Below are 19,629 nucleotides of genomic sequence, written 5' to 3' on the forward strand. Positions count from 1 at the left end.
CCCTATGGGTGCGGGGGGGGATCGGAGGGTCTCTGGGTGTTTGGGGGGGGTCCCTATGGGTGCAGGGGGCTGGGGGGTCTCTGGGTGTTTTGGGGTGTCCCTATGGGTGCGGGGGGGTCCCCGCGGGCGCCCTGACGCCCCTCCCAGGCCAGCGGGGGCCCCCCCAGCTCCGGGGCCCCCCCGGCCGCCGCCCCCCCGCTGGGGGCCGCCCCCCCCTCGCCGGGGCCCAGCAGTCGGTGAGCAACAAGGTGCTGGCGTGGAGCGGGGTGCTGGAGTGGCAGGAGGTGAGGGGGGGCCGGGGGGGCACCCATGGGTGCTGGGGGGGTCCATGGGGTCTGGGGGGGTCCATGGGGTCCGGGGGAGCGGGCGTGGAGCGGGGTGCTGGAGTGGCAGGAGGTGAGGGGGGGCCGGGGGGGCACCCATGGGTGCTGGGGGGGTCCATGGGGTCTGGGGGGGTCTGGGGGGTTCCGGGGGGGCTGGCGTGGAGCGGGGTGCTGGAGTGGCAGGAGGTGAGGGGGGGCCGGGGGGGCACCCGTGGGTGCTGGGGGGCCAGGGGGGGTCTGGGGGGGACATGGGGGTCCGGAGGGGGTGTCGGGGGGTCTGGGGGGGCCAGAGGGGACGTGGGGGGGCCGAGGGGGTGTCGGGGGGTCTGGGGGGGCCGGAGGGGACGTGGGGGGGCCTGGAGGGGACGTGGGGGGGTCCGAGGGGGTGTCGGGGTGGCGGAGGGGACGTGGGGGGTCCGAGGGGGTGTCGGGGGGTCTGGGGAGGCTGGAGTGGACATGGGGGGTCCGAGGGGGTGTCAGGGGGTCTGGGGGGGGCGGAGAGGACGTGGGGGGTCCGAGGGGGTGTCAGGGGGTCTGGGGGGGGGGCGGAGAGGACGTGGGGGGTCCGAGGGGGTGTCGGGGGGTCTGGGGAGGCTGGAGTGGACATGGGGGGTCCGAGGGGGTGTCAGGGGGTCTGGGGGGGGCGGAGAGGACGTGGGGGGTCCGAGGGGGTGTCAGGGGGTCTGGGGGGGGGGCGGAGAGGACGTGGGGGGTCCGAGGGGGGGTCCCGGCGCCCCCCAACCCCTCCGCCCCCCCCCAGAAACCCAAGCCGGCCTCGGTGGACTCCAGCACCAAGCTGACGCGGTCGCTGCCCTGCCAGGTCTACGTGAACCCCGGGGAGAACCTGTGAGTGGGGGGGGGCCGGGGGGGCGGGGGGGGGGTCGGGGCACCCCCCGGTGTCCCCCAGCGTCCCCCAGTGTCACCCAGTGTCACCCCCATTCTCCCCCCCCCCAGGAAAACGGACCAGTGGCCGCAGAAGCTCATCATGCAGCTCATCCCGCAGCAGCTCCTGGTGAGCGGGGGGGGGGGGGACAGGGGGGGCAGAGCCCCGTTTTGGGGGGTCCTTGACCCCTTTTGGGGGGGCTTGGGGGTCCCCACAAACCCTTTTAGGTGGTTTTGGGGTCTGCTTACCCCCCCGATAAGGTTTGGGGGGTTCTTGACCGCTTTTGGGGGGTTTGGGGTCTCCATGAACCCTCTTAGGTGGGTTCGAGGTCTCCGTCTTCCCCCCAGTAGGTTTTGGGGGGTCTTTGACCCCTTTTGAGGGGTTTTGGGGTCTCCATGAACCCTTTTAGGTGGGTTTGGGGTCTATTTCCACCCCCCAATATGTTTTGGGGGGTCTTTGACCCCTTTGGGGGGGTTTTGGGGTCTCCATAAACCCTTTTAGGTCAGTCCAAGGTCTCCGTCATCTCTGATGGGTTCTGGGGGGTCTTTGACCCCTTTTGGGGGGGTTTTGGGGTCTCCATGAACCCCTTTAGGTCGATTCAAGGTCTCTCTTGTTTCTGATGGGTTCTGGGGGGTCTTTGACCCCCTTTGGGGGGGGTTGGGGTCTCCATGAACCCTTTCAGGTGGGTTTGGGGTCTCTTTCTGCCCCCGATAGGTTTTGGGGGGTCTTTGACCGCTTGGGGGGGGGTTTTGGGGTCTCCATGAACCCTTTCAGGTGGCTCCAAGGTCTCCGTCATCTCTGATGGGTTCTGGGGGATCTTTGACCACTTTTGGGGGGGTTTTGGGGTCTCCATGAACCCTTTCAGGTGGGTTTGGGGTCTTTTCCCGCCCCTGACAGGTTTTGGGGGGTCTTTGACCCCTTTTGGGGGGGTTTTGGGGTCTCCAGGAACCCATTGAGGTGGCTCCAAGGTCTCCATCCCCCCCCGACAGCTCTGGGGCTCTGCTCGTCGCCCCGGGGTGGCCTCGGGGACCTGGGGCGGGGGGGTCCCCGGCCCCGGAGGACGGGGGGGCTGGGGGCGCCGCTGACCCCCCCGGGTCCCCGTGTCCCCCCCAGACCACGCTGGGGCCCCTGTTCAGGAACTCGCGCATGGTGCAGTTCCACTTCACCAACAAGGACCTGGAGTCGCTCAAGGGGCTCTACCGCATCATGGGCAACGGCTTCGTAAGCCCCCGCGTGTCCCCACGTGTCCCCACATGTCCCCCCATGTCCCCACGTGTCCCCCTGGGTCCTTCCATGGCCCCTCAGGTCCCCCCAAAGCCACCGCTGGTGGCCCCGGCCCCCGCTCGGTCCCCCAGCTCCACCGTGGTGGGGACGGCGGCCCGGTGGCCCCGACCTGCGTGCGTGTCCCCGTGTCCCCAAGCTGTGTGTGTGGCCCCTGTGTGTGTCCCCAAGCCCGTGTGCACGTCCCCGTGTCCCCAAGCGCATGTTTGTGTCCCGTGTGCATGTCCCCAACCCCATGTGTGTGTCCTGAAGCTTGTGTGCATGTCCCCAAGCCCGTGTGCATGTCCCTGTGTCCCCAAGCGCGTGTTTATGTCCTGTGTGCGTGTCCCCAACCCCATGTGCGTGTCCCCAAGCTTGTGTGCGTGTCCCCAAGCCCGTGTGCGTGTCCCCATGTCCTTGACCCCGTGTGCGTGTCCCCAACCCCGTGTGCGTGTCCCCTGTGCATGTCCCCGAGCCGCGTGTGTGTCCCCAAGCCCGTGTGCACGTCCCCGTGTCCCCAAGCGCATGTTTGTGTCCCGTGTGCGTGTCCCCAAGCCCGTGTGCATTTCCCCGTGTCCCCAAGCCCGTGTGCACGTCCCCGTGTCCCCAAGCCCGTGTGCGTGTCCCCAAGCCCGTGTGCGTGTCCCCAAGCCCGTGTGCACGTCCCCGTGTCCCCAAGCGCATGTTTGTGTCCCGTGTGCGTGTCCCCAAGCCCGTGTGCACTTCCCCGTGTCCCCAAGCCCGTGTGCGTGTCCCCAAGCACGTGTGTGTGTGTCCCCATGTCCCCAAGCCGTGTGCATGTGCTCAAGCCCATACGCATGTCCCTGTGTCCCCGACCCCGTGTGCATGTCCCCAAGCCTGTGTGCGTGTCCCCATGTCCCCAAGCCCGTGTGCACGTCCCCGTGTCCTTGACCCCGTGTGCGTGTCCCCAACCCCGTGTGCATGTCCCCATGTCCCCAACCCCATGTGGACGTCCCCAACCCCGTGTCCCCGCAGTGACGGTGTCCCCGTGTCCCCATGTCCCCAGGCGGGCTGCGTGCACTTCCCGCACACGGCGCCCTGCGAGGTGCCGCTCCCCGAGCCATGGCCACGTCCCTCACCCCGTGAGCGTGTCCCCAACCCCGTGAGCGTGTCCCCAAGCCCGTGTGGATGTCCCCAAGCCCGTGAGCGTGTCCCCAAGCCCGTGTGGATGTCCCCGTGTCCCCAGGCCCCGCGGTGACGGTGTCCCTGTCCCCCCAGGCGGGCTGCGTGCACTTCCCGCACACGGCGCCCTGCGAGGTGCCGCTCCCCGTGTCCCTCACCCCACGTGTGTCGTGTCCTTCACCCCGTGAGCGTGTCCCCAACCCCGTGAGCATGTCCCCAACCCCGTGTCCCCGCAGTGACGGTGTCCCCATGTCCCCAGGCGGGCTGCGTGCACTTCCCGCACACGGCGCCCTGCGAGGTGCCGCTCCCCGTGTCCCTCACCCCACATGTGTCGTGTCCTTCACCCCGTGAGCGTGTCCCCAACCCCGTGAGCGTGTCCCCAACCCCGTGTCCCCGCAGTGACGGTGTCCCCGTGTCCCCATGTCCCCAGGCGGGCTGCGTGCACTTCCCGCACACGGCGCCCTGCGAGGTGCCGCTCCCCGTGTCCCTCACCCCACGTGTGTCGTGTCCTTCACCCTGTGAGTGTGTCCCCAACCCCGTGAGCGTGTCCCCAACCCCGTGTCCCTGCAGTGACGGTGTCCCCGTGTCCCCATGTCCCCAGGCGGGCTGTGTGCACTTCCCGCACACGGCGCCCTGCGAGGTGCCGCTCCCCGAGCCATGGCCACGTCCCTCACCCCGTGAGCGTGTCCCCAACCCTGTGAGCGTGTCCCCAAGCCCGTGAGCGTGTCCCCAACCCCGTGTCCCCGCAGTGACGGTGTCCCCGTGTCCCCATGTCCCCAGGCGGGCTGCGTGCACTTCCCGCACACGGCGCCCTGCGAGGTGCCGCTCCCCGTGTCCCTCACCCCACGTGTGTCGTGTCCCCAACCCCGTGAGCGTGTCCCCAACCCCGTGTGTGTGTCCCCAAGCCCTGTGTCCCCATGGTGACAGTGTCCCCGTGTCCCCATGTCCCCAGACGGGCTGCGTGCACTTCCCACACACGGCGCCCTGCAAGGTGCCGGTCCCCGAGCCATGGCCATGTCCCTCACCCCACGTGTGTCGTGTCCTTCACCCCGTGAGCGTGTTCCTCACCCCGTGAGCGTGTCCCCAACCCCGTGTCCCCGCAGTGACGGTGTCCCCGTGTCCCCATGTCCCCAGGCGGGCTGCGTGCACTTCCCGCACACGGCGCCCTGCGAGGTGCGGGTGCTCATGCTGCTCTACTCCTCCAAGAAGAAGATCTTCATGGGCCTCATCCCCTACGACCAGAGCGGCTTCGTCAACGGCATCCGCCAGGTCATCACCAACCACAAGCAGGTCCAGCAGCAGAAGATCGAGCAGCAGCGCGGCGTAAGGCACCCGCGCCCCCACCCCGGGGTGCCCACGCAGCCCCCGGGGCACCCACGCACACCCCGGGGCACCCACGGGCCCCCCGGGGCACCCACACATCTCCCTGGGGCACCCAGAGCCCCCTGGGGCACCCACGGGCCCCCCGGGGCACCCACACATCTCCCCAGGGCAGCCACGCACACCCTGGGGCACCCACGGGCCCCCCGGGGCACCCACACATCTCCCCAGGGCACCCACGCACACCCTGGGGCACCCATGGGCCCCCCGGGGCACCCACACATCTCCCCAGGGCACCCACGCACACCCCGGGGCACCCACGGGCCCCCCGGGGCACCCACACATCTCCCTGGGGCACCCACGGGCCCCCCGGGGCACCCACACATCTCCCCAGGGCACCCACGCACACCCTGGGGCACCCACGGGCCCCCCGGGGCACCCACACATCTCCCCAGGGCACCCACACATCTCCCTGGGGCACCCACGGGCCCCCCGGGGCACCCACACATCTCCCTGGGGCACCCAGAGCCCCCTGGGGCACCCACACAGCTCCCTGGGGTGCCCACGGGCCCCTGGGGCACCCACGCACACCCCGGGGCACCCATGGGCCCCCCAGGGCACCCACACACCCCCCGGAGCACCCACACAGTTCCCTGGGGTGCCCACACAGCTCCCAGGGCACCCACGGGCCCCCCAGGGCACCCACACATCTCCCTGGGGCACCCAGAGCCCCCCTGGGGCAGCTACATGTCTCCCTGGGGTGACCCCATGCCCCCCACGCACACCCTGGGGCACCCACGGGCCCCCCGGGCACCCACACACCTCCCCAGGGCACCCACGCACACCCCGGGGCACCCACGGGCCCCCCGGGGCACCCACACATCTCCCCAGGGCACCCACGCACACCCTGGGGCGCCCACGGGCCCCCCGGGGCACCCACACACCTCCCCAGGGCAGCCACGCACACCCTGGGGCACCCACGGGCCCCCGGGGCACCCACACACCTCCCCAGGGCAGCCACGCACACCCTGGGGCACCCACGGGCCCCCCGGGGCACCCACACACCTCCCCAGGGCACCCACGCACACCCTGGGGCACCCACGGGCCCCCCGGGGCACCCACACATCTCCCCAGGGCACCCACGCACACCCTGGGGCACCCACGGGCCCCCCGGGGCACCCACACATCTCCCCAGGGCACCCACACATCTCCCTGGGGCACCCAGAGCCCCCCTGGGGCACCCACACAGCTCCCCAGGGCACCCACGCACACCCCGGGGCACCCACGGCCCCCCCGGGGCACCCACACAGCTCCCTGGGGTGCCCACGGGCCCCTGGGGCACCCACGCACACCCCAGGGCACCCACGGGCCCCCCAGGGCACCCAGAGCCCCCCCGGGGCACCTACATGTCTCCCTGGGGCACCCACACATACCCCAGTGCACCCACACACCCCTGTGGGACACCCAGAGCCTCTGTGGGGCACCCAGAGCACCCCCAGGGCACCCAGAGCCCCCCCAAGATGCCCAGCTCCCCCCCAGCCCCATTTGGGGCACCCAGGGCACCCCCCAAGGCACCCACACACCCCCTAGGGCCCCCCGAGCCTCTGTGGGGCACCCACATGCCCCCCTAAGGCACCCAGAGCCCCCCCAGGGTCCCCGGGGTCACCCTAGAGGACACCCAGAGCCCCCCCAGGGTACCCAGAGCCCCCCCAAGACACCCAGCTCCCCCCCAGCCCCCCCCAGCCCCATTTGGGGCACCCAGGGCACCCCCCGGGGCACCCAGACCCCCCCTGGGGCACCCAGGACCCCCCCCCGGGTGCTACCTACACCCAACGCCCCCCCCCCCCCCGCGGGTTCCCCTCACCCACGGGCCCCCCCAACACACCCATCGCCCCCCCGCCGGACCCCCAACCCCCCCCAACCCCTCCCCACACCCCCTTGGGGGGGTCTCCGCAGCCACCCCAGCGCCCCCAGGGGCTCCCCCCACCCCAGCGTCTCCCATCACCCACCATAGGGTGGTGGGGGGGGTGTCCTGGGACCCCCCCACCCTAATTTTGCCCCCCCCCCCCCAAGCTGGGGGCCTCGGCGGCGGTGCCCGGTGCCTCCTTCCTGCCCAAGCAGCCCGGCGCCCTCCCCGTGGCTGGGGGGGTGCAGCCCCAGGTAAGGGGGGGGGAGCACCCCGAAACGGGGCGGGGGGGGCGCTGGGGGCCCCCCCGGCTCACCCCGGGGTGCCCCCCCCCGCCCCCGTGTCGCCCAGATGCCGGGGCAGCAGGTGAGCCCGGGCCTGGCCGTCGGCATCATGGAGGAGCAGCAGCGGCAGCAGAGCCTGGTGGGGGGCCGGGGGGGGGTCTGGGGGGGGGGCCTGGGGCTTGGGGGGGGTCTGGGGGGGCCCTGGCCCTGGGGGAGGGGGGCTAGGAGGAGGGTCTGGGGGGATTTGGGGGGGTTTAAGGGGGATTTGGGCACCCCTCGGGGGTCTGGGGGGGGTCTGGGCCTCGGGGGGGGGGCCCTGGGCCGGGGGGGGCTAGGAGGAGGGTCTGGGGGGGATTTGGGGGGGTTTAGGGGGGATTTGGGGGCCCTGGGGGGGGTCTGGAGCCCGGTGGGGATTTGGGGGGTGATCTGGGGGGGCCCTGGGGGGGATCTGGGGGGGGCTAGGGGAGATTTGGGGTCCCCTCGGGGCTCTGGGGGGGGGTCTGGGGGGACTTGGGGGGGACTTGGGGGAGCCTGGGGCTAGTGGGGGGGCTCGGGGGGGGCCTGGGGGGGTTGGGGGGCCCTGGAGGGGATTTGGGGACCCCTCAGGGCCCTGGGAGGGGTCTGGGGGGGGGCACTGGGGCTTGGGGGGGGCCCTGGGCCTGGTGGGGGGCTGGGGGGGGGGTCGGGGGGGGTCGGGGGCACCCTGGGGGGGCTTGGGGGGGCTTAGGAGGCCTTTGGGGACCCCTCAGGCCCTCAGAGGGGGCTTTGGGGGTCCCCAGGCCTGGAGGAGGGGGGGGGGCTCCATTTTGGGGGGGTCCCTGCCCCCCCCCAACCGGCCCCCCCCCCCCCCAGCTGCAGCTGCGGGCGCAGCAGCAGGCAGCCGCCGGGCAGCAGCCGCCCTCGGCCCCCCCGGCCCCCCCGGCCCCCCCCGCCGGCGCCGCCGCCCCCCCGTCGGCGCCCCCCCCCGCCGGCCCCCCCGGCCCCGGGGCCCCCCCCGGCCCCCGGGCCCCCCCCCGGGGGCAGCCAGCCCGGGGGGGCCCTGCTGCGCCCCCAGAACCCCGGCGCCAACCCGCAGCTCCGCAGCCTCCTGCTCAGCCAGCAGCCGGTGAGCGGGGGGGGGGGGGAGCAAATTACGGGGGGGGGGACACGTTTTTTTGGGGGGGGGGCAGAGCTCCAGGGAGACCCCCAAAATTTGGGGGGGGGCCCGAGACCGTGGGGTTGTGGGTGCCCCGAATCTCTGCCTGCTGCGGGGGGGCCGTAGGGTGTCCCTGGTGGCTGGGGGGGGCTTGGGGGGCAATAACCCCCCCCAAATGGGTGGCTGGGGGTCCTGGGGGGCAATAACCCCCCCATGGGTGATGGGGGGGTATCGGGGGGCCATAACCCCCCCCCAAATGGGTGGCTGGGGGGGTCCTGGGGGCAATAACCCTCTCCAAGGGTGCTGGGGGGGGTATCGGGGGGCAATAACCCCCCCAGATTGGTGGCAGGGGGGGTCTTGGGGGGCAATAACCCCCCCGTGGGTGATGGGGGGTATCGGGGGGGCAATAACCCCCCCCGTGGGTGCTGGGGGGGTATCGGGGGGCAATAACCCCCCCAAATGGGTGGCGGGGGGGGTCCTGGGGGGCAATAACCCCCCCCGTGGGTGATGGGGGGGTATCAGGGGGCAATAACCCCCCCAAATGGGTGGCTGGGGGGGTCTTGGGGGGCAATAACCCCCCCCAAGGGTGATGGGGGGTATCAGGGGGCAATAACCCCCCTAAATGGGTGTTGGGGGGGTCTCGGGGGGCAATAACCCCCCAGGCCGGGGGGGGGGATGTCCCCGCGCCCCCCCCCCCCGGCGGTGACGCGGCCGTGTCCCCGCAGCCGCAGGGGGGGGTCCCCCCCCCGCAGCAGCCCCTGCACCACCTGCAGCCCCCGGCGCAGCCCCCCCTCCTGCCCCACCAGGCCCTGGGCCAGGGGCAGCTGCCCCTGCTGCACCCCCCCCCGGGGCAGGCCTGGCCCGCGCAGCTGGGCCCCCGGCCCCCCCTCGCAGGTGAGTCCCCCCCCGCGACCCCCCCGCGACCCCCCCGCACCGCCCCGGGACCCCCAACTGCCCCGGGACCCCCCCAAACTGCCCCTGCTGCACCCCCCCCCCCCCCCCCCGGGGCAGGCCTGGCCCGCGCAGCTGGGCCCCCGGCCCCCCCTCGCAGGTGAGTCCCCCCCCCGCGACCCCCCCGCATCGCCCCGGGACCCCCCCCAGACTGTCCTGGGACCCCCAAACTTGCCCCGGGACCCCCCAAACCTGCCCCTGGGGCACCAGGGACCCCCAGACCCCCCCGGGACCCCCCAAACCTGCCCCTGGGGCACCCAGGGACCCCCAGACCCCCCCTGGGGACCCCCAAACCCCCCTCCAGGACCCCCAAACCTGCCCCTGGGATCCCCAGACCCCCATGGGACCCCCCAAACCTGCCCCTGGGGGACCCCAGGACCCTGAGACCCCCTGGGGACCCCCAGACCCCCATGGGACCCCCCAAACCTCCCCCTGGGACCCCCAGATACCCCCTGGGGACCCCCAGACCCCCCGGGGACCCCCAAACCTCCCCCTGGGACCCCCAGATACCCCCTGGGGACCCCCAGACCCCCATGGGACCCCCAAACCTCCCCCTGGGACCCCCAGATACCCCCTGGGGACCCCCAGACCCCCCGGGGACCCCCCAAACCTCCCCCTGGGACCCCCAGATACCCCCTGGGGACCCCCAGACCCCCCCGGGGACCCCCAAACCTCCCCCTGGGACCCCCAGATACCCCCTGGGGACCCCCAGACCCCCATGGGACCCCCAAACCTCCCCCTGGGACCCCCAGATACCCCCTGGGGACCCCCAGACCCCCATGGGACCCCCAAACCTCCCCCTGGGACCCCCAGATACCCCCTGGGGACCCCCAGACCCCCATGGGACCCCCAAACCTCCCCCTGGGACCCCCAGATACCCCCTGGGGACCCCCAGACCCCCCGGGGACCCCCCAAACCTGCCTCTGGGGCACCTGGGGGCCCCCAGACCCCCCCGGGGACCCCCAAACCTCCCCCTGGGACCCCCAGATACCCCCTGGGGACCCCCAGACCCCCATGGGACCCCCCAAACCTCCCCCTGGGACCCCCAGATACCCCCTGGGGACCCCCAGACCCCCATGGGACCCCCCAAACCTCCCCCTGGGACCCCCAGATCCCCCTGGGGACCCCCAGACCCCCATGGGACCCCCCAAACCTCCCCCTGGGACCCCCAGATACCCCCTGGGGACCCCCAGACCCCCATGGGACCCCCAAACCTCCCCCTGGGACCCCCAGATACCCCCTGGGGACCCCCAGACCCCCCCGGGGACCCCCCAAACCTCCCCCTGGGATCCCCAGACCCCAATGGGACCCCCCAAACCTGCCCCTGGGGCACCCAGGGACCCCCAGACACCCCTGGGACCCCCCAAACCTGCCCCTGGGGCACCCGGGGCCCCCCCTGACCCCCCCCTCTCCCCCCCGCCAGGCCAGATGCTGCTGCCCCCCGGCCCGCGGGGCCCCGTGCCCCAGGGGGGGCTGCAGCCGGTGCAGGCGCCCAGTGTCATGGAGGAGGACATCCTCATGGACCTCATCTAGGGTGGCCCCCCCGGGCCCCCCCCCGCCGCCGGACCCCCCCCCAGACCCCCCCGGCGCTCAATAAACTGCTCGCACCCCCCCCGGCTCCCGCCTCGTCCCCCCGCCGCGGGGGGGGGGGGGGGGGGGCGGCCACCGAGGTCCCCACTGCGGGTGGTGGGACGTGCGGGGGGCCGGGGTGGTCCCCAGGGTGGGGGGCACGGGGGGGGCAGGACATCTGGGTCCCCAAGGTGGGGGGGGCTCCAAGGTGGGGGGCACAGGGGGGGCAGGACACCGGGGTCCCCAAAGTGGGGATCTCGGGGGGGGGGTCCTGGACACCAGGGTCCCCAAGGTGGTGGTCCCCAAGGTGGGGGGCACAGGGGGGGCAGGACATCTGGGTCCCCAAGGTGGTGGTCCCCAAGGTGGGGGGCACAGGGGGGTCCCGGACGCCAGGGCCCCACGGCAGGATTCCCGGACGCCAGGGCCCCACGGCAGGTATCTCGGGGGGGGTTCCCGGACGCCAGGGCCCCACAGCAGGCATCTCAGAGGCTTCCCGGACGCCAGGGCCCCCCGCAACGGAGCGGGAGGGGGGGGTCCCGGTTTATTGGGGGGCGAAGCCGGCGGGGGCTCCGCAGAAGGCGGGCCCCAGGCCGGCGACGGTGCAGTCGGCGGTGGCCATGGGGCAGCGGGCGCAGCGGCAGCTCAGGGCCACGGGGACGGCGACGGCGGGGTCCGCGCCGGGGGGGCACCCGGGCAGCGCCAGGCGCTCGTAGCGCAGGGCCCCATAGCCGCAGGCCGCCTGCGCCGGGGCCCCCAGCGGGCTGCGGTACACGGGCTCCTGGGGGGGGACACGGGGGGGGGGACGGGGACACGGGTGACGGCGGGGCCACCGGTGTGGCGTCACGGAGATGGGACCCGCCAAGAGCAATGTGGACCTCCAGGACCCACCATGGACCCCCATGTCCCTCCATGTCCCTCCATGTCCCCCCATGTCCCTCCATGTCCCCCCATGTCCCTCCATGTCCCCCATATCCCCCCATGTCCCCCCATGTCCCCCCATGTCCCCCCCATGTCCCCCCATGTCCCCCATGTCCCTCCATGTCCCTCCATGTCCCCCCATGTCCCTCCATGTCCCTCCATGTCCCCCCATGTCCCCCCATGTCCCCCATGTCCCTCCATGTCCCTCCATGTCCCCCCATGTCCCCCATGTCCCCCTGTGTCCCCCATGTCCCCCCATGTCCCCCCATGTCCCCCATGTCCCTCCATGTCCCTCCATGTCCCTCATGTCCCCCATGTCCCCCCATGTCCCTCCATGTCCCTCCATGTCCCCCATGTCCCTCCATGTCCCCCCATGTCCCCCCCATGTCCCTCCATGTCCCTCCATGTCCCCCCATGCCCCTCCATGCCCCTCCATGTCCCCCCATGTCCCTCCATGTCCCCCCATGTCCCCCCATGTCCCTCCATGTCCCTCCATGTCCCTCATGTCCCCCATGTCCCCCCATGTCCCCCATGTCCCTCCATGTCCCCCATGTCCCCCATGTCCCCCCATGTCCCCCCATGTCCCCCCCATGTCCCCCATGTCCCTCTACGTCCCCATGTCCCTCCATGTCCCCCATGTCCCCCATGTCCCTCCATGTCCCTCCATGTCCCCCCATGTCCCCCATGTCCCTCCATGTCCCTCCATGTCCCTCCATGTCCCCCATGTCCCCCCATGTCCCCCCCATGTCCCTCCATGTCCCTCCATGTCCCCCCATGCCCCTCCATGCCCCTCCATGTCCCCCCATGTCCCTCCATGTCCCCCCATGTCCCCCCATGTCCCCCCATGTCCCTCCATGTCCCCCATGTCCCTCCATGTCCCCCATGTCCCCCCATGTCCCTCCATGTCCCCCCATGTCCCCCATGTCCCCCATGTCCCTCCATGTCCCCCATGTCCCTCCATGTCCCTCCATGTCCCTCCATGTCCCCCATGTCCCCCATGTCCCTCATGTCCCCCCATGTCCCTCCATGTCCCTCCATGTCCCCCATGTCCCTCCATGTCCCCCCATGTCCCTCCATGTCCCTCATGTCCCCCCATGTCCCCCCATGTCCCTCCATGTCCCTCCATGTCCCCCATGTCCCTCCATGTCCCCCCATGTCCCTCCATGTCCCTCATGTCCCCCCATGTCCCCCCATGTCCCCCATGTCCCCCATGTCCCTCCATGTCCCTCCATGTCCCCCCATGTCCCTCCATGCCCCTCCATGTCCCCCCATGTCCCTCCATGTCCCCCATGTCCCTCCATGTCCCCCCATGTCCCCCATGTCCCCCATGTCCCTCCATGTCCCCCATGTCCCTCCATGTCCCCCCATGTCCCTCCATGTCCCCCATGTCCCTCCATGTCCCCCCATGTCCCTCCATGCCCCTCCATGTCCCCCCATGTCCCCCCATGTCCCTCCATGTCCCCCATGTCCCCCCATGTCCCCCCATGTCCCCCCATGTCCCCCATGTCCCCCATGTCCCTCCATGTCCCCCCATGTCCCTCCATGTCCCTCCATGTCCCCCCATGTCCCTCCATGTCCCCCATGTCCCCCCATGTCCCTCCATGTCCCTCCATGTCCCTCCATGTCCCCCATGTCCCCCATGTCCCCCCATGTCCCCCCATGTCCCCCCCGTGTCCCCCCCGTGTCCCTACCCGGGTGCGGCAGTAGCCCCCGCAGGCCGTCGTGGTCACGGCCAGGCACTGGGGACACTCGTCCTTCTCGGCCGCCACCGTCACGTTGACGGGGCGACACGGGGGGCGCCCGGGGGGGACCCCCAGGGCCGCCGGGACCCCCAGCGGGACCCCCAGCGGGACCCCCAGGGCCGTGGGGCCCCCCCCGGCCCCCCCGGCCCCCAGCAGGGCCGCCAGCACCAGCACCTGGGGCAGAGGGAGCGGGTTGGGGGCCCCATGGATGCCCCATGGATGCCCCATGGATGCCCCATTGCAGCCCCATAGTTGCCCCATAGTTGCCCCATGGTTGCTTTATGGTTGCCCCATGGATGCCCCATCATTGGCCCATGGATGCCCCGTGGTTGCCCCATGGATCCCCCTTCGATGGCCCATGGATGCCCCATGGATCCCCCTTGGATGCCCCATATTTGCTCCATGGATGCCCCATGGTAGCCCCATAGATCCCCTTGGTTGCCCCTTGATTGTCCCATGATTGCCCCATGGATCCCCCATGGTCGCCCCATAGTTGCTCCATGGATCCCCCATTGCAGCCCCATAGTTGCCCCATGGATGCCCCATAGTTGCCCCATAGTTGCCCCATGGATCCCCCATGGTTGCCCCATAGTTGGCCCATGGCTCCCCCATGGATGTTCTATGGTTGCCCCATGGTAGCCCCATAGTTGCCCCATGGATGCCCCATGGTTGTCCCATGGTTGCCCCACTGCAGCCCCATGGTTGTCCCATGGATGCCCCATTGCAGCCCCATAGTTGCCCCATGGATCCCCCATGGATGTCCCATGGTTGCCCCATGGATGCCCCATTGCAGCCCCATAGTTGCCCCATAGTTGCCCCACAGTTGCCCCTTGGTTGCTCCATGGTTGTCCCATAGTTGCCCCATGGATCTCCCTTAGTTGCCCCATGGTTGCCCCATGGATGCCCCATGGTTGCCCCATGGTTGCCCCATGGATCCCCCATGGTAGCCCCATAGTTGCCCCATGGATCTCCCTTAGTTGCCCCATGGTTGCCCCATGGTTGCCCCATAGTTGCCCCATGGATCCCCCATGGTAGCCCCACAACCGCCCCATGGCCGAAGCTTTCCCACAGATCCCCCGGCAGCAGGAGCTGCCCCACAGCTGCCCCATGGTGGCCCTCAGCTGCCCCACAGCAGGGGCTGCCCCACGGCCGCCTGCCCCACACGGGGGGGGGGATTCACCCCATGGAAGGGGGGGGACACGACCCGTCGCACGCTCACCTCCGCACCCCCCATGGCGCCGTGGGGCCGGGCCGCTCCGGGGCCCCTTTATCCCCCCGCGCCGCCCCCGGGGGCTGCCCAAGGCCCCCAGGGGCCCAGGCGTCCGGGGAGGGGGGCACAAGGCCACGAGGGGCCCAGGCGTCCGGGGAGGGGGGGGACAAGGCCACGAGGGGCCCAGGCGTCTGGGGAGGGGGGACAAGGCCACGAGGGGCCCAGGCGTCCGGGGAGGGGGGGGGACAAGGCCAGGAGGGGCCCAGGCGTCCGGGGAGGGGGGGACAAGGTCTCGAGGGACCCAGGTATCCGGGGAGGGGGGGGGACAAGGCCAGGAGGGGCCCAGGCGTCCGGGCTCCTGGCAACCACCCCCCCCCCGGCCTTCCTGCCCCCGCTTGTCCCTGAGCCCGGACGCCTGGGTCCTTCGCAGGCCACAGTGCTTCCCCCCCCCCCCCCCCCCCCAGGGGCCCAGGCGTCCGGGTCTCCCATAACCCCCTGGGCCAGCGCATGACCTGCCCCCCCCCCCCCCCCCCGGGGTATTTATAGCTGGAGCCGGGTCCGATTTCTGCCCCCCCCCCCGGCACATTCCAGCCTCGGGGGGGGGGAGGGGGGGGACCCAGGCGTCCGGGACCCACAGGATGGGCCCAGGTGTCTGGGAACCCCCCCCTCCATCCCCCAGGGTGGGCCCAGGCGTCCGGGCAGCCCCCATCCTCTGGAGCGGGCCCAGGCGTCCGGGCAGCCCCCATCCTCTGGAGCGGGCCCAGGCGTCCGGGACCCCTGGAGCGGACCGAGGTGTCCGAGACCCTCAGTGTGGGCCCAGGCGTCCGAGACCCCCCCAGGGCGGGCCCAGGCGTCCGGGCAGCCCCCGTGGCCCCCAGGATGGGCCCAGGCACCCGAGACCCCCCCAGGGCGGGCCCAGGCGTCCGGGCAGCCCCCGTGGCCCCCAGGATGGGCCCAGGCGTCCGAGACCCCCCAGGGTGGGCCCAGGCGTCCGGGCAGCCCCCATCCTCCGGAGCGGGCCCAGGCGTCCAAGACCCCCCCAGGGCGGGCCCAGGCGTCCGGGCAGCCCCCATCCTCCGGAGCGGGCCCAGGCGTCCGGGCTGCCCCCGTGGCCCCCCCGGGGCGGGCCCAGGCGTCCGGGGCGGGCCCAGGCGTCCGGGCTCGGGTGTCGGGCGCAGCTGGCGCCGCCGCTCAGCGCCCCATGGCCGCCCGCGGGCCCTGGTTCCTCGGCCTCCTCCTGGGGCTGCTGCTGGCCCCCGGCCCCCCCGGGGTCCCCGGCGACGGGGGGCGGCCGCCGGGCGGGGGGGGGCCGGGGGGCCGCGGCGACCCCCCCCGCGGGCGCCCCGGGGGGGAGCGCCCGGCCGAGCCCCCCTCCGCCGCCGGCGAAGGACCCCCCCAGGGCCCCGGCCCCGGCGACCCCGAGCCTGGCAACGCGGAGCATCACCGTCGCCATGGCGACGAGGATGCCGGGGAGGAGCCCCGTCGCCATGGCGACGAGGAGGAGCACCCCCCCGGCCATCGCCATGGCGACGAGGAGGAGCAGCCCCCCCGCCATCGCCGTGGCGACGAGGACCACCACCAGCATCGCCACGGCGACGAGGAAGAGCATCACCACCACCACGGCCATCGCCACGGCGACGAGGAAGAGCATCACCCGCACGGCCATCGCCATGGCGACGAGGACCACCACCGCCATCGCCGTGGCGACGAAGACCACCACCGCCATCGCCATGGCGACCCCCTGAGCTCGGAGGAGGAGGAGGAGGAGGAGGAGGAGGAGGAGGAAGGCGACGGCCCCCCCGCGGGGTCGGCTGAGAGCGACGGGGACGGGGACAGCTCGGAGGAGGACGAAGGTGCGACCCCCCCCCCCTTGACACCCCCTGCCACCCCCCATGAGGGGGCCCAGGCGTCCGGGGAGGGCCCAGGTGTCCTGGCTGGGGGGGGGACCCAGGCATCCGGGCCAAAGGGTCCCAGGTGTCCGGGCCGGGGGGGGGACCCAGGTGTCCAGGGAGGGGGGGCCCAGGCGTCTGGGGGGGGCCCAGGTGTCCTGGCTGGGGGGGGGACCCAGGCATCCGGGCCAAGGGGTCCCAGGTGTCCGGGCCGGGGGGGGCCCAGGCGTCCGGGGGGGGCCCAGGTGTCTGGGCCAGGGAGACCCAGGTGTCCGGGGGGGGGGGGCAGGCGTCTTGGGGGGGGGGGACCCAGGCGTCCGGGGGGGGACCCAGGCGTCCGGGCCGCGCGGCTCCTTGCAGGCAGCGAGGAGGAGGAGGAGGAGGAGGAGGAGGAGGAGGCCGAAGGCCGCTACCAGCCCGGCTCCATCTGCCGCTACTGCGCCTTCTGCCAGGTACCGGGGGGGGGGACGGACCCTGGGGACCCCCCCAAACCCCTCAGACCCCCCCGGGGACCCCCCTGATCCCTTGGGACCCCCCGAAACCCCTTGGGGACCCTCCTGACCCCCCCAGACCTTCCATGGGACCCCCAACCCCCCTGGTGACCCCCCAACCCCCCCATGGGACCCCCCAAGACCCCCCAGGGACCCCCAAATCCCTTCATCACCCCCTGGGGAGCCCCCAAACCCCTCTGAGACCCCCCCAGGCCCCATTGGGAGCCCCTTTGGGACCCCAGGGACCCCCCAAAACCCTTTGGGACCCCCCCAGGCCCCTTAGGAGCCCTCCAACCCCCCCGGAGACCCCCAGGGACCCCCCCAAAACCCTTTGGGACCCCGCAAAACCCCTTTGGGACCCCCAGGACCCCTCCAGACCCCCTGGGGACCCCCAAACCCCCCTGAAACCCCCCAAAACCCCCTGGGGACCCCCAGGCCCCCCCCAAAACCCTTCGGGACCCCCAAAACCACTTTGGCACCCCCAGGAACCCCCCCAGACCCCTTGGGGACCCCCCAGGACCCCCCCAGGGACCCCCCAAAACCCTTCGGGACCCCCCAAAACCCCTTGGGACCCCCAACCCCCCCCGGGGACCCCCAGGACCCCCCAAGGACCCCCCAAAACTCCTTGGGACCCCCCCAGACCCCTTGGGGACCCCCAGAACCCCCCCAGGGACCCCCCAAAACCCTTCGGGACCCCCCAGAACCCCTTGGGACCCCCCCAAAAACCCCCTGGGGACCCCCAGGACCCCCCCAAGGACCCCCCAAAACTCCTTGGGACCCCCCAGACCCCTTGGGGACCCCCAGAACCCCCCAGGGACCCCCAAAAACCCTTCGGGACCCCCCCAAAACCCCTTGGGACCCCCCCAAAACCCCCTGGGGACCCCCAAGACCCCCCCAGACCCCTTGGGGACCCCCAGGGACCCCCCAAAACCCTTTGGGACCCCCAGGATCCCCCTTGGGACCCCCCACCCCCCCTGGGGACCCCCAGGACCCCCCTTGGGCCCCCCCCACCCCTCCCGGGGACCCCCATGACCCCCCCCGACCCCCGGGCCCCCCCCAAACTGTGTCCCCCCCCCCCAGCACTGCGCTGCCTGCGGGAGCTGCCCCTGCACCGAGGACCCCCCCGGCCCCCACTGCCGCCACTGCCAGGTACGGGGGGGGGGCACGGGGGGGGCACGGGGGGGGGGACCCCAGGCGGGCCCCCCCCCCACTGTGCTCCCCCCCCCCCCCAGGCCTGCCCCTTCTGCTACCTCTGCCCCCTGCTCTGCGAGACCGCCTGCCAGCCCGGTGCGTGCCCCCCCCCCCCGAAATGCAGCCCCCCCCCAATAACCCCCCCAAATACCCCCCAAACACCCCCAAGTCCCCCCCCAAGATACCCCCCCCAATACCCCCCTGGGGACCCCCATTGCCCCCCCCAACCCCCCCAGTCCCCTATTGCCCCCCCAGGACCCTCATCGCCCCCCTGGGATCCCCATCGCCCCCCCCTGGGACCCCCATTGCCCCCCCGGACCCCCATCGTTCCCCCCCCGCGACCCCCATTGCCCCCCCCGGGCTCCTCAGCCCCCCCAGGGCCCCCATCACCCCCTTGGGACCCACATTGCCCCCCCCAGGACCCCCATCGCCCCCCCCGGACCCTCATCACCTCCCCAAGACCCTCATCGCCCCCCCGAAGCCCCATCGCCCCCCCAAGACCCCCATCACCCCCCCGGGACCCCCATTGCCCCCCCAAACCCCCATCGCCCCCCCGGCACCCCCATTGCCCCCCCGAACCCCCATCGCCCCCCCAAGACCCCCATCACCCCCCCGGGACCCCCATCGCCCCCCCGGCACCCCCATTGCCCCCCCGAACCCCCATCATCCCCCCCCCGCGGGACCCCCATTGCCCCCCCCCCGGGCTCTTCAGCCCCCCCAGGGCCCCCATCGCCCCCCTGGGACCCCCATTGCCCCCCCCGAACCCCCATTGCCCCCCCGGGACCTCCATTGCCCCCCCCCGGGACCCCCATCACCCCCCCTTCGCCCCCCCTTGACCCCCCTCTTTGCAGGGAGCCTCGTGGACGAGTTTTCGGGGGCTCTGCTGCAGTAAGTGCCCCCCCCACGACCCCCCCCCATTTCGGGGACCCCCCCGCCTCCATTTGGGGGGGGGCCTCACATTTCCCCCCCCCCCGCAGGTCGCTGGGGAGCTTCTTCGAGGCGCCGGAAGACTGAGGGGGGGGCACCCCAAAACGGGGGGTTTCACCCCAAAATGGGGGGGCTTTACCCCAAAACGGGGGAGTTTCACCCCAAAAGGGGGAGGTTTTCACCCCAAAATGGGGGGGCTTTACCCAAAATGGGGGGTTTTCACCCCAAAATGGGGGGGCTTACCCAAAATGGGGGGGGTTACCCAAAATGGGGGGGCTTTACCCCAAAATGGGGGATTTTACCCCAAAATGGGGGTGCCCCCCCTCATTTTTTGGGGGGGGGCTGGAAATAAAGTGGCTGAATCTGCGGAAATGTCGCCAAAGGGTTTTTTTTTGGGGGGGGGGCAATGGGGAGGGGGGAGCACCCAGCGCGGGGGGGGGCACACACCCCCTTTTTCTCATTTTCCCCCTTTTTTGCCCCATTTTCC

The 19,629-nt window shown here is 72.6% G+C and overlaps 2 protein-coding genes and 1 long non-coding RNA gene across 3 annotated transcripts; 2 read left to right on the forward strand and 1 right to left on the reverse strand.

Annotated features, from left to right (window-relative positions):
• Positions 1-65: 65 nt before the first annotated feature.
• LOC135326666 (mediator of RNA polymerase II transcription subunit 25-like) lies at positions 66-10,810 on the forward strand (the record flags this gene model as incomplete). The annotated part of the gene is made up of 10 exons (XM_064504475.1): positions 66-284; positions 1,084-1,169; positions 1,278-1,335; positions 2,320-2,427; positions 4,744-4,932; positions 7,003-7,089; positions 7,187-7,258; positions 7,973-8,224; positions 8,980-9,148; positions 10,629-10,810. Coding segments are annotated over 10 exons (1,350 nt in total), but the record flags the coding sequence as incomplete, so codon positions are not given.
• A 505-nt stretch (positions 10,811-11,315) lies between these two features.
• LOC135326667 (lutropin subunit beta-like) lies at positions 11,316-16,376 on the reverse strand. Its single transcript, XM_064504476.1, has 3 exons — positions 16,089-16,376; positions 13,384-13,608; positions 11,316-11,552 (listed from the first exon to the last, which is right to left on the reverse strand). Exons 1-3 carry the CDS (start codon positions 16,374-16,376, stop codon positions 11,316-11,318), a joined length of 750 nt encoding a protein of 249 aa, XP_064360546.1.
• Positions 16,377-16,899: 523 nt separating this feature from the next.
• On the forward strand, positions 16,900-18,307 carry LOC135326665 (uncharacterized). Its single transcript, XR_010386949.1, has 3 exons — positions 16,900-16,985; positions 18,105-18,173; positions 18,257-18,307. It is a non-coding gene; the product is annotated as an uncharacterized LOC135326665 (long non-coding RNA).
• The last annotated feature ends 1,322 nt before the right edge of the window (positions 18,308-19,629 follow it).

This window comes from Dromaius novaehollandiae, unplaced genomic scaffold (genome assembly GCF_036370855.1).
Source record: "Dromaius novaehollandiae isolate bDroNov1 unplaced genomic scaffold, bDroNov1.hap1 HAP1_SCAFFOLD_249, whole genome shotgun sequence".
Lineage (NCBI taxonomy): Eukaryota > Metazoa > Chordata > Aves > Casuariiformes > Dromaiidae > Dromaius > Dromaius novaehollandiae.

Excerpts from the sequence above, each read along its gene's own strand:
- LOC135326667 (XM_064504476.1), bottom strand. The coding sequence starts at position 16,376 with ATGGCGATGGCGGTGGTGGTCTTCGTCGCCACGGCGATGGCGGTGGTG. Across the intron at positions 13,609-16,088 it reads TCCTCGTCGCCATGGCGACG|GTGCTGGTGCTGGCGGCCCT; the intron begins GTGATGCTCCGC and ends CCTCTGCCCCAG. Across the intron at positions 11,553-13,383 it reads GGGGCTACTGCCGCACCCGG|GAGCCCGTGTACCGCAGCCC; the intron begins GTAGGGACACGG and ends GTCCCCCCCCAG.